Source organism: Bombus vosnesenskii, unplaced genomic scaffold (genome assembly GCF_011952255.1).
Source record: "Bombus vosnesenskii isolate JDL3184/JDL3185 unplaced genomic scaffold, Bvos_JDL3184-5_v1.1 scf7180000013340, whole genome shotgun sequence".
NCBI lineage: Eukaryota > Metazoa > Arthropoda > Insecta > Hymenoptera > Apidae > Bombus > Bombus vosnesenskii.
The window spans coordinates 1,729,741-1,741,984 of NW_022882977.1; the positions used below are offsets into that span (position 1 = coordinate 1,729,741).

The 12,244-nt window shown below is 31.7% G+C and overlaps 3 protein-coding genes across 4 annotated transcripts; 2 read left to right on the top strand and 1 right to left on the bottom strand.

The window, feature by feature from the left end:
- Positions 1 to 626: 626 nt before the first annotated feature.
- On the top strand, positions 627 to 5,113 carry LOC117236128 (cleavage and polyadenylation specificity factor subunit 5). The gene is made up of 6 exons (XM_033498818.1): positions 627 to 837; positions 2,926 to 3,126; positions 3,253 to 3,316; positions 4,184 to 4,349; positions 4,437 to 4,551; positions 4,631 to 5,113. The coding sequence occupies exons 1-6, from the start codon at positions 719 to 721 to the stop codon at positions 4,650 to 4,652; spliced, it is 687 nt and encodes a 228-aa protein (XP_033354709.1). The 5' UTR covers positions 627 to 718; the 3' UTR covers positions 4,653 to 5,113.
- Positions 5,114 to 5,372: 259 nt separating this feature from the next.
- Positions 5,373 to 6,995, top strand: LOC117236129. Of its 2 annotated transcripts, XM_033498820.1 has the most exons (3): positions 5,374 to 5,546; positions 5,658 to 5,789; positions 6,559 to 6,995. In XM_033498820.1, the coding sequence occupies exons 1-3, from the start codon at positions 5,517 to 5,519 to the stop codon at positions 6,580 to 6,582; spliced, it is 186 nt and encodes a 61-aa protein (XP_033354711.1). In that variant the 5' UTR covers positions 5,374 to 5,516; the 3' UTR covers positions 6,583 to 6,995. The 2 variants fall into 2 exon arrangements, with proteins under 2 accessions (XP_033354710.1, XP_033354711.1); XM_033498819.1 differs by lacking the exon at positions 6,559 to 6,995 and having other exon boundaries at positions 5,373 to 5,546; positions 5,658 to 5,991.
- LOC117236127 (pyrimidodiazepine synthase-like) lies at positions 6,269 to 8,161 on the bottom strand. The gene is made up of 5 exons (XM_033498817.1): positions 7,737 to 8,161; positions 7,559 to 7,664; positions 7,056 to 7,299; positions 6,757 to 6,978; positions 6,269 to 6,652 (listed from the first exon to the last, which is right to left on the bottom strand). The coding sequence occupies exons 1-5, from the start codon at positions 7,759 to 7,761 to the stop codon at positions 6,524 to 6,526; spliced, it is 726 nt and encodes a 241-aa protein (XP_033354708.1). The 5' UTR covers positions 7,762 to 8,161; the 3' UTR covers positions 6,269 to 6,523.
- Positions 8,162 to 12,244: the final 4,083 nt, after the last annotated feature.

A 12,244-nucleotide genomic window follows, 5' to 3' on the forward strand; every position in this document is an offset into this window, starting at 1 on the left:
ATATACTTTGTTCAACGAATTAAGTCAGCAAAGGTAAACATTACTGGTCACGTAACTTTCAAACTACTGGCTGACAATTTCTGGTCTAGCAATAAATATACAGTGGTTCTAAAAAGAATTTCCATGTTATTATATTTATTACGTTTATATATTAAATAATTAGGTTCAATTATATTATATTTCGTGTCAGTTGATAGTATCAGATTAGAAATTTCCTTTCTGGTAGTATGTAAAAACTACGAAAAAACATTTAATTTAATAATAAGGGTGTTTATAAATACTTTTTGTGATCATTGTATTTGTGGTTTCACAATCTTCCGTAAATCTAATTCTATTTCCCCTAAACTTTGGTCACATGGTGTTATTTATCTCTCTTGATCCGACTCGTCAGTGAAATTATAAATTTATAATGGTTAGCATATAATTATTAAATTATTATCGTATTAACGTAATAAATTACTAAAAATATTTATATAATATCTGTCTAATATTACTACATAATTATGATTAGTATAAATATTTTTATTATAAACATATCTTTGATATATCGAGTATAAAGGAGGATTAGGGTAATCTACACATTTGGCAACACTGGTTGGCCCGCGAAACAGATTTGAGATTCGGGATATTCGAGAAGGCACGACACGAAGCACCGAAGTAGTCGATTCCGTTGCTAGATGTTGGTGTGTTGGGATTGTGGAGCGCGGTACGAGGAAAAATGGCGATGGCAACAACTCAAGTTAAAGGAAGTGGTTGGCCAAGAAGAGCTAGTAACAGTTCCTTTGAAGGGAAAGTGGTACAGAATCAGTCTGTAACTATCAACAGGACAGTTAATTTGTAAGTGATAATCAGTATGTGACTCAATTACATTATTTTTTAGAGTTAATGTTTTGACTGCCTCTCCTGTAGAGCAACTATGGCCGGTTAAGAGACGCTAGCAATTAAAATTATGTTCCTAACACCTTTCAATGCATCTTACATGGTACAACCATGAGACGGCTGTTCATCTTTCCGTTAAGTACTCACGGAAATTTTAAGCAATAACCTTATCCACGTCATTGTATCGATTTATTGACTATTCAATAATTCATTATTATTCGCTATCGTAAAACATAACCAACTATTTTAATGTAGTGTGAAATTGTCGATATGATAAAGCATTTTTTTTTTTTTTTGCACCATGAATAAGATATATATCCTTGTAATTATGAATTAAATCAGTAATTATTTGCTTAAAATTTCTAAATATGACATAAAGTTATACCTTTTGTGCTTTATTTGCACAAGGTATAAGCTTCTAATTATGATGAAGCTAAAGACAAATTTAATTTCTTTTATATTTATGAATTTATAAAAGTTGTAGCCACCGTATGCAATGTACGCTGGTATCCTTTATACATTGAATGTATGTTTGCGTACGGAAACATGTTCTGTTATTTTTACAGTCACCGTAATAATGTGACTGTTTATTTGTAATGCGTATATACTTGAAAACAGTTGTATCGTCACTGTTCATTGTTTCTACTTGTATACTACAAATTATTTTGTTGTGTATAAAAAGGAAAAATGTATAAAATAATTTCGCAAATCAAACTACTATTAATCTTAGATTTATATAAGCTGTGATAGCTAAAACTACAGATATTTGTATTTTTTTATTAGTAAATTGGCCTTTCATATTTTATGTAAGATAAATTTTGCAGTATAACACGTTTTTGTATATCTATATTATTATGAATGTATTTGTCTCAGATAGTTCATAATTATACTTAGTGTTTAATTTAAGAAATAGCATAATATGCATAGATATTATGAATGTTTCAAATAATTTTTTCTAAAATGAATAAGTTTTAGTAGAATATTGCACAATGCATCTGAGATTTATATCCTTCATTCATGCGTTATATTGATAATGTTTCAAAAATGAAATAATATATTAGAAAATGTAACACATTTATTATAAATTTTCAAACATATCACCAAATATCAATTGATATTTATAAATGAGTAATAAACTCAGTTCATATAATGTAATGAATTAATTATATATGTATAAGTACTTTAATTACTTATTCACATTTTGATATTTTGACAAATTTATGATTATATAGTATTTAATAATATCACAAAGTATTACAAGATATTTCTTTTAAAAAAAAAGAAGCTGTTGAAGTCTATTAGCATACAATTTACAAATCACAACATATACATATGTGATAGGAAAAAATTGGAGAAATATAAGAGTAGCATAAATATATGTATTATGTATTTCTAAACATACGATATGACTACATTTGATATAACTTACTTATAACTAATGTAAAATGTAATGTTATAAGTAATATAGTGTTTTATATGCATCAATTATAGTTGATACTTTGTATTTCATAATTAACAGTAAGTAATCACAACATATGTGGTTTTCATATAAAAATTTAGTATGCAAACAGAAATACCTTGATAATCTGTTGAACAATGCTGTATTTGTATACATGCTTTGTAAATCATACGGGTGTAAATTTGATCAATTGCTACATATACTTGTGCATAATTTTATTATATATATTTTTTTGTTCATTGTATATATACATTCTTAAATATGAAATTTGTTTTTTTTAAATATGAAAAATGTTACATATAAAGTAATTATTTTTATATTATAAATCTGTATGTTATTCCTCTTGCTTGCATGAAAAAAATGATATTTTTTGTCTTGTATAAAAATGTGGAACTTAATATAAAGTTTGGGGACAAAATTATATGCTCAAAACTATCTAATGCATTGTGAGTACCTGTATAATCTTTATGGTTATATATTGTAATATTATTATTTGTGAAAGTGATGTTGAAGAGACTGGATTTAGTTACTGAAGGATTACATAAGAAGTAAGAACCTAACACAAAAATAAAACTCATTTATCATAGATATCCTTTGACAAACTATACGTTTGGAACAAAAGAGCCACTCTTCGAGAAAGATCCGTCTGTACCAGCAAGGTTTCAGCGTATGCGAGATGAATTTGATAAAATTGGAATGCGTCGCAGTGTTGAAGGGGTTTTGTTGGTGCATGAACATGGATTGCCACATGTCCTGCTACTTCAGTTGGGAACAACATTCTTCAAATTGTAAGTATATGTATTATCTTCATTAGGTATAGAGGAAAATTCATTTGGATATCAGGATATCTAATTGCATCATGTTTATTAAAGTATATACAAATATTTGTTAACTTTTGTACTTTTGTTTTGTAGACCCGGAGGAGAGCTAAATGCAGGAGAAGACGAGGTAGAGGGCCTAAAACGGCTCCTTACAGAGGTAACAGTTAGCACGACGCCTTATGCTACCTTACGAGGTAGCTAGGAGTGGCACTTTGATATATTAGATTGTAACACTGTTCAAGAATCGATTGTATTAATCTTCCAAACATTTGTAGAACTTATGTAACCGGGCCTGTAGCTCAGAATAGGGAATTTTTACTTATATTAGCATTTACATTTTTAGTGCGCTGCATGCCCGGACATTTCAATGTTTATAGTAGTGAAATTATATCTTGTTACATTATACATATCATGGTTAGCTAAGAACATTGTTCTTGTGTCACTCGTCATACATGTTAACTCAGACATAAAAGAAGCAAGATGTGAAGATTGTAATATTATGACAAGAAGATTGTATTGTATATACCATTAATGGATTTTTTGTTGTAATTCATTGAAAAGACAAACGGAGAAAATTGTATCAAATAACGTTTAGTCCTAAAACTTCTTGCTAGAAAATAATTGAAGTACGTAGGACCGTGATTCTTCGTCACATAACAAATAGGCGGTTCGCTGAGCTTATATTTATGCATTTGTCAATTTTTTAATTAAAATGATAAATGTATGTACAACAGCTGTTTCATTTAGTTAGGTATCTGTAAGTAAAAGGAACTGAAAGTATTTGAATAAATACTTTTGGCCTGTATTACTGATTATATAGAAGCTAACAGGAACATATTAAGGCATCTCTGTGATCAAGTTAATTGTTAGCCGAACTAACAAGATTATACAGCCGTTTTAAGTATGTAAACAAATTTGTGTAACCATGTTCTTAGTGGACTGAACGAAGAAGATTGTATTTTAATGTCTATGAAGTGTAGCAAAGTTGACATGATTGATGTTATAATATCGAAATAACTTTTAGACCTTTGGACGTCAAGATGGAGTTAAACAAGAATGGGTGATAGAAGATACCATAGGAAATTGGTGGAGACCAAATTTTGAACCACCTCAGTATCCTTATGTACCACCACATATTACCAAACCAAAGGAACACAAGAGGTTGTTTCTTGTTCAGCTGCAAGAAAAAGGTAGCATATAAAGGACAGAAATATATTGTTACATTGAGAAGTAAATTAAGACTCAATAATTGGCATAATTATTTTTGAACTTTTTAGCTCTATTTGCAGTACCTAAAAACTATAAGTTAGTAGCTGCTCCGTTGTTTGAATTGTATGATAACTCCCAAGGATATGGACCTATTATTTCCTCTCTACCACAATCACTTTGCAGGTAATTATCATATAATACCTTTTTGAGTAAATTGAATATATCCGGTCACTCTACTATATTATTTTATTTTATGTTACAGATTTAATTTCATCTATATGTGAAAAAAGAAATAACAGAGAAAGTGGAATAATTTTATTTAAGTTATGAGAAAGTACTATAAATATAATGTACGTATGAGATGATGAGTGGAAATGCAAAAAAAACTGTTATGTGTGTAATATGATGTGCAAAAAATTAAATCATTTTTTAAGTAGTACTTATATAATTCATTAGCACTTTTAATTTCTAATCCTTATATTTATGTTACTTTCACTTCATACATAATAATAGTACTCATTATATCTACATTTACCTATTAGGTGTAAATATATTATTAAATTTCATGATTTATATATGATTGTGGAATGTTTTAGTTTTGTTATAAATTCTCTCATGAAAAGTAGATTTAATATATACATATATATACATATTTACATGCATAATTTTATGATAAATATAATTTTGTAAAATTTCAATAAAATTCATGAATTTATAATCTGATGAAGATTAAATTTATACTTCATATCAGAAAGTGTTAATATTAATTATGACTTTCCTTGCTTTTATACCATAAATATTTAGATAAGAGAGTGTGTATGCATTTTTTAAAAATCGCAACAATATAAGACGTAATTATACTTTTATAAAACGTAAAAAAGGTGCATGTAACTTTACTGCTCTTTAGTTTCTTATTGAAATTCTTTGAAAATTAAATACTTGTAAGTAGAAAACCATAAAAATTATCTTTGTAATTTATCTTATTGATATCTGTAAGCTTGGTTTGTACCGCCATTTTGTATTCAGCAAGTTAGTGAGAATACATGCATCTAACACATGGTAACATTAAAATTCAGAATACGAATTTGAGATGTTGATAATTTGTGTTTTATATAACAGAAAAGGACATACATACATTTAAAGTCAAAATGACGCAGGATGAAACGATTATGACAAAGGTATATGTAAAAATAAGATAATAGATTTTATGTATTTTATACTTTAGTTTCTGAAATTATTCTATCTTAACCTATGCTTCTGGTTTTTAAACATATTTATATACATGTTAGATACAGAAGGTAGAAGATACATTAAATGAATCCATGTACAAGGTGGATGTGTTGAAAAAAAGACTCAAGACGAAATTGCTCACAATGGAAACTCGTGAGGAATTAGAGTCGAAACTGGAAGAAATTCAGGAGGTACTTGTAAAAAATGAAGAGAAATTAAAAAGCTTAAGGAGACAAAATACAAAGTCATTCATGGTAGCAGCAAGCATGATTTTTGCATGTTTTCTGCTCTATGGTTTATATGTATTATTTTATGGAACGATATAAATTAACATTCCTAAATCATGCATATTTTAAGAAATGTCATTAATGTAATATATTAGACATTTATTCAGTTTTTATATTATAATTATTTTTTTTGTAATTTTATACTTATTGGGTATTGTTAGAAAAAAATTTCTTAATGTTGCTCAAATTTTCTACTAATATAGCAGATTTCTCTATAAATATTGTATATTGTATTGCAATATTACTAATGTAAAAAATGTCTCTTGACATAGAAACAGTTACTTTGCAAGATAGGTTTTAGCAATAGTAACTTTCTTTTATAAATATATATTCAAAATTTAATTAGCATTTATGATCAAATTATATGGTAATTTCCAGAAAGATTGATATGCCAATATATTTTATTTAAATCACGTAGATATATTTCATAATATAAAATAGATTTGTTATGATTATTACACAAATAGTTAACGAAATAGAAAGTTATGTTTATATTAGTTTTACAACAAATTCACAACATTTATAAACTGATAATCATTAAATTATTAGCAACATTCTGCGAGTAATGTTTCATTTCTAAATATATTATATTATTTATAAACATATATATTTGAAGATACAAATTAGAAGTTATTAACTTAAGCAGTAACTAAATCGTACTGTGGCGTTCCAGCACGACGACTTCGCATGTACTTAGCATGTACTTCGGTATCTAAGTAACTAGCTCGAACAACAGGATTCTCCTTCATGGCAGATTTCCATTCCAACTAGTATTGTATAGGTAACAAAAAAGAAAAATTTGTTGTTTATATACCCTAATTTGTATAGGATAATTTTATATTACATTTGACATAATATGTTTGTAACTTACCAATCTCTTGAACCTATCACGTGGTATAGTAAACTGATCTCCACGTAAAACTCTAACTACATCAGATCTCTCCCACCATGGCCATATCATAAAATCTAACATACCAGGAGAACTACCATGAAAGAATGGTGTTCCTTTTGATACAAGTTCTCTTTCAAAAAGACCCAATTCTGATAAGACTTCATCAAATATGTCTCTGTCTATAGATGTACTGACATATAACTAAAATAAAAATATTTCTAGTTGTACATAATATTTGTATTTTGCATAAGTACATTGTATATATGAGAAATAAATACCTTATACAAAGTATTTATAACAGAGTTAAATCTACCAATTAACAACTTATCCTTAGCTCTAGCAAGGGGATTACCAGGATAAAGTTTGTTTTGTGGATATGCATCATCCAAATATTCAGCAATCACAAGGCTTTCATATAATGTTTCTCCTCCTTCCAATTCTATACAAGGAACTTTGCCCAAAGGACTTTTTTCTAGTAACCATTCAGGTTTATTTGTCAAATTAATATAAACAACATCATGTCTGTAATTAGGGAATAATATTACAATAAAATAAACAATTTAGTGCATATCTATGTATATGTATTTGTATGAGAGGAAGAGAGGTTTTGAGATTATTACAAAAATAAATAAACAATAGTTACTGCATTTATAAACAAAAATAAAGCATTTAAAAATTATAATAAACAGAAAATATGAATTAAACATCTGTTTGCAATGTGTGAAAAATATAAACAAAATTTTCAAAGTTAAATTATAATTTGAAAAATTAGTTTACTTACGGTATATGTTTCGCGTCAAGTACTAAATGAATTCTTTGGGCATACGGACAAAATCGCATGCTATACAAACGTATTTTTCCAGATACAATGGGCGGGGCAACTGATCCTACAGAACGATAGTATAAAAGGAATTATTTTGCAATTATATTAATATCAAGTTTCACTAATATAATCTTACCGGTAGCCAAGTGTTTCAAACTCATTTTGATTATATCGTCGGTTAGAAAGTTTTAAGAATCTCTACGATTAATTATGTAATTTCTTTTTCGCTGTGAATAATGTTGCACATTTTCATACACCCAGGCGGTCTGATAAACATCGGTGATAGTTCAAGGTTCTCCAGGCGCAGGTTACCTGTCGTTAATCCGGAACGAGATCTCTCAACAATTTGATGTCTTTATATACCTTACATATAATAAAACACGTTCTCAAAGTCATTTTAATTATTATAATTAATGAGTCATCGATAATAATAATATTTTTCCATTTTTTTTTCAAACAATAAAGAATTATTACTCGTGAGTTTTTCAAATAGAACCATATATTGGAGCGAAGTTCGACAACCTTTAAGATTTAAGGCCCTAGTTTTTGGGGAAAACAAATTTTAGAAGTTCGTGTTAGTAGGGATGTTTGATATTTCGATGTTGGTTCTGAGAAATTGGATTTCTGTGTTTCCTAGGTACATATTTTAAAAATGGAATGGCTTTTGAGGATCATGCTTTCTACATTTATATATCTGGAATTTTAAAAAGGATGTAAGTTAACTTTACATTGTATAAATAGTTATAAAGTTGAAATAAGTGTAATCGTTTTTGTATAAATGTAAGTTAAACGAGGAAATAATATTTTGCTCAAATATTATATATATTTATGCGGAAATGTTAACTTATTTGCATTGATTTCGTTCTACAGACGCCATTATATTGTTGATAATTTTAATATCCTCATTTGATTGTTAAGATAATGCAAGATATTTCATGTATTACCACTATTAATAATGTTCTTTAAATTTGAATTTGAATATTTACAACGACTTTCTAAACACCAGTCAACGGTTTTTCTTTCAAATTTAAATCTGTATTTGATAAAAGTTTTCCCTATCTCTAATAAAAAAAATTAGGCAATCTAAACAACAATTTTCTACTAACTTAGTTCAACTCACTTAACTTAACTTAACTTTTAAATACACGTAAATTCTAAACCATTCTTTCCTTCTACAAATCAACCAACCATTTTTCAATCTCCCATAGTTTTCTATGTGCAACCTTACCAAGTGCATATGTATAAACACTTTGAGAAACGTTTCACCTTGGAGGAGAGAAGAGAAAGGCCAAGAAATGGAAAAGGTTAAAACGTCGATTGGCCAGCCTTCAGTCAGCCCTTCTATCCAAGACCCAGCTCCTCACTCACTATAATAACCGTACATAGGGATCAGACGGTTGGGCTGCTTAGGTAAAAGTGGTACCACGAGTATGGTGAAGGGTACACACGTAGGTGGAGCACACCGAAAGAGAGAGAGAGAGAGAGAAAGAAAGAGAGAGAATTATGATGGAATCTCGTGGTAGAGAAGGGAGGAGTTTCGCGGGTGTGTAGAGAGACCCCTACACAAAGGGTCGAGTGAGAAGTCGAGAGATGTTGTAGGTAGCGGCGCGAGGAGGATGAGGACGAGGACGAGGACGAGGAGGAACGGCGCGGGCGCTGATTGGTAGCAGAATCGATTAGCCGAGCCGAGCTAAACCTCCGGCACCGCGGCAGCTTCGGCGACGCCACGAATTTCCCGAATGGGGGTTTCCCGTTGGGGCGGGCCTGAATCCAGGGAATACCCAGCGTTCTCCATGGCAACCCGACCAATTCGCCAACCGCCGACAACCAAGACTGACCTACCGTGTGTTGCTAACGTTTCTTTTTCCCCCTTTTTCTTCCTCTTCTTTTTTTTTCTTTCCAATTTTTTTTTATTTTCTATCTAACCCTCCTCCTACGACTCTCAATCCGGTTCTCGTTTCACAGTGCTATCCTTTGTGTCTGCTTCTTTCCTTTATTGTCCTTTTTCTTTTTTTCCAGGTTTCGTTTACGCTTCAAGGAAGAAAGGGAGCAGCGATACGAACCTTTATGTCTCTCTTCCTCTCAACAACGTCGTAGTCAACCTAACTTACAAGCAACATACTCGTTACGCGAACTTCTCCATGTTGCTATGTATATATGTGTGCACATGTATATGTGTGCATACACAGATACGAGAGAAAGTCACATTGATTTTGCCGACGACTGATACAACCCCGTCGGCACGTTTAATTAGAACATGGCGACTTTAATACAAGCGCACGACAACAAGAACAACAACAGCGCCCCTTCCCACCCCCCTGCTGCTCTTCTTCTGCTTACACTGCTTCGGCTCTTCTTTCATCTATGTCCCGTTCCACGATTCCATCTTTCTGCTACCACTGTTTCTCGCGACCTACGGGCCACGATATGGCGAGGTTGTAAATCAAGACCATCGAGTAGCTGCAATGATTGATATCTTATAAGGAGAAGATACGAGGTGCCACTTTCACTTTGTTTATGGACCTTTGCATAATTGCAGAGCTTGGAAAGCTGAAGCTATTTATTAGTAATATTCAATTTTGGGTGGAGATAGTTAATAATCTACGAGTTAATTGATATCGAGGTTACTGTTTACTTCCACTTTATCTTCCATCATGAGACTTCTTTTTACTAGGACTACGGACCCATTTAGGATTGTATAATTGCATATTTTAGATTTACGCAAAATAAAATGAAAATGACTCAGGACTAATAACCTCGTTCATATTAGTCAATCTATCTTAATTCGAGTGATTTGGATTCAGGTAATTTGAGTAATATGAACCAGGTTTAACGGTATTCCAGCTAATTATTATTTTACTATTTTGATAATCTAGAAAGAGAAATTATGGTGGAAGTATAAATTATTATTTTAATGTACTTTAAACAGTTCTGTATTAACAATTTTTTCATATAGCTTTGGGTTAAGATTTCAGGTCCACGTGTGATATATCTGTTAATTCTCTTCTCTCGAATTGACATTAAGAATTATTTGAATTCTTGACAAATTTTCACAACCTTGCTACATCGTGGTCCGTATTGCACGATATTTTTTCGTCTTTCTTGACGAAACTCATTTTTTTTCCTCTCGAAGGGGTCGCTTATCTACCTAGCCTAACGCGGTCTATGCTAGTGTCAAACACCCTTCGCCCTCTCTCATCCATCATTGTCATCGTCGCCATCGTCATTGTTATTATTATCATCCCAGTGTTCCAGTTTGTGCGAATCACGCCTACTCCTCCTTCTACCACTTACTCCACTCATCCGTGGTATCGTACGCGATTTTCTTTTCCTTTTCCCAGTCTCACCCTCTCTCTCTCTCTCTCTTTCTCTCTCCCACGCATACATGCATGGTATGCACACACATACATATACGTACACGTACAATAGAGTCACACAGGAGGACACATCGCAATCGAAATACATTCTGATGTACATTCTCGCGCTAAGACTATGTTCTCTACACGCCTACGCTACACATGAAAACACCCTATCTACATTAGAGGCCCGTCGACGTCCCACGGAGTCACTTTCTTTTTAATTTTTTTCTTCTTTTTTCTCTTTCCCATTGTTTTATTTCACTTCGTTACTTTATATATATATATCTATATATATATATTTTTTTCTTATTTTAGTTTCTTTGGAAAAAACGAAGAGGACGGGGCGAGCGTCGTTTTCTCGTCCCGGAGAGAACGATCCCCTTGGTCGAAACCGAGGAACGCTCGACAGGTTTTGGTTACGACTAAATCGTTAGAGTAATTCTATGGGTGCTTACGTCTTACGAATGGTATGATACAGTATACGACTTAAGAAGTTACTCGCTTCTTCGACAGAGGTACACCTTTCCACAGTAAGGGGTAAGTCACCGCCCGCCGGATCTTCCCTTTCGTGGAACCATCTTTTTTTTACTTATTTTTGTCTTTTTTTTCTTTCATTGTTGTACCTGTTCTCTTTAATTTATTCATCTTATTCGTTTTATTCAGTTTTATTAGTTTTGCCGGCTGAGGATCCACAATTTGCGTACATTGGAGACTTACCCCTATGTTTTGTACATAGATAGAGCGACCGCATCTCTCGATTGATCGGTGAGAGTCGACGTGGTGAGCACGGCTCGGCATTTCGTACGTTCGGTTCTGATATGACTCAACGTTGTACTTTATCAATCTCGATAATTGCGACTCGAGCTTCCGTTGGATTGATGGATGTGCTATGTTCTGCCGGGATTTGTCGCTCGTTTAATGGTTTCTCTAATAGCGTTTGGCTCGTGGCAAAGAACAACACGTTATGCCGATTCTGGAATCACTTCTGAGATCGACATCGATTGTATGTTATCATTGACGTTAGTAATGCGCAGATTTTGTTCTTGAGAAAATGAATTTTCAATATATGTGAGTAAACCGTTATGTAATTGGTTCGTAATCATTGAGTCTGTAAATCTTGGAAGAACGTTTAAACTTCTCACTTTTACAGGGATTGTGCGAACGTATGCCTGTTTGGAATGTTATTTTTTGAAAATATTCACTTTGATAAATATTTGTGATTACCATTATCACCATTATAAATAAGTAATCTCAGAGGAGTCATCCTAGGATCAAGAGAAACATA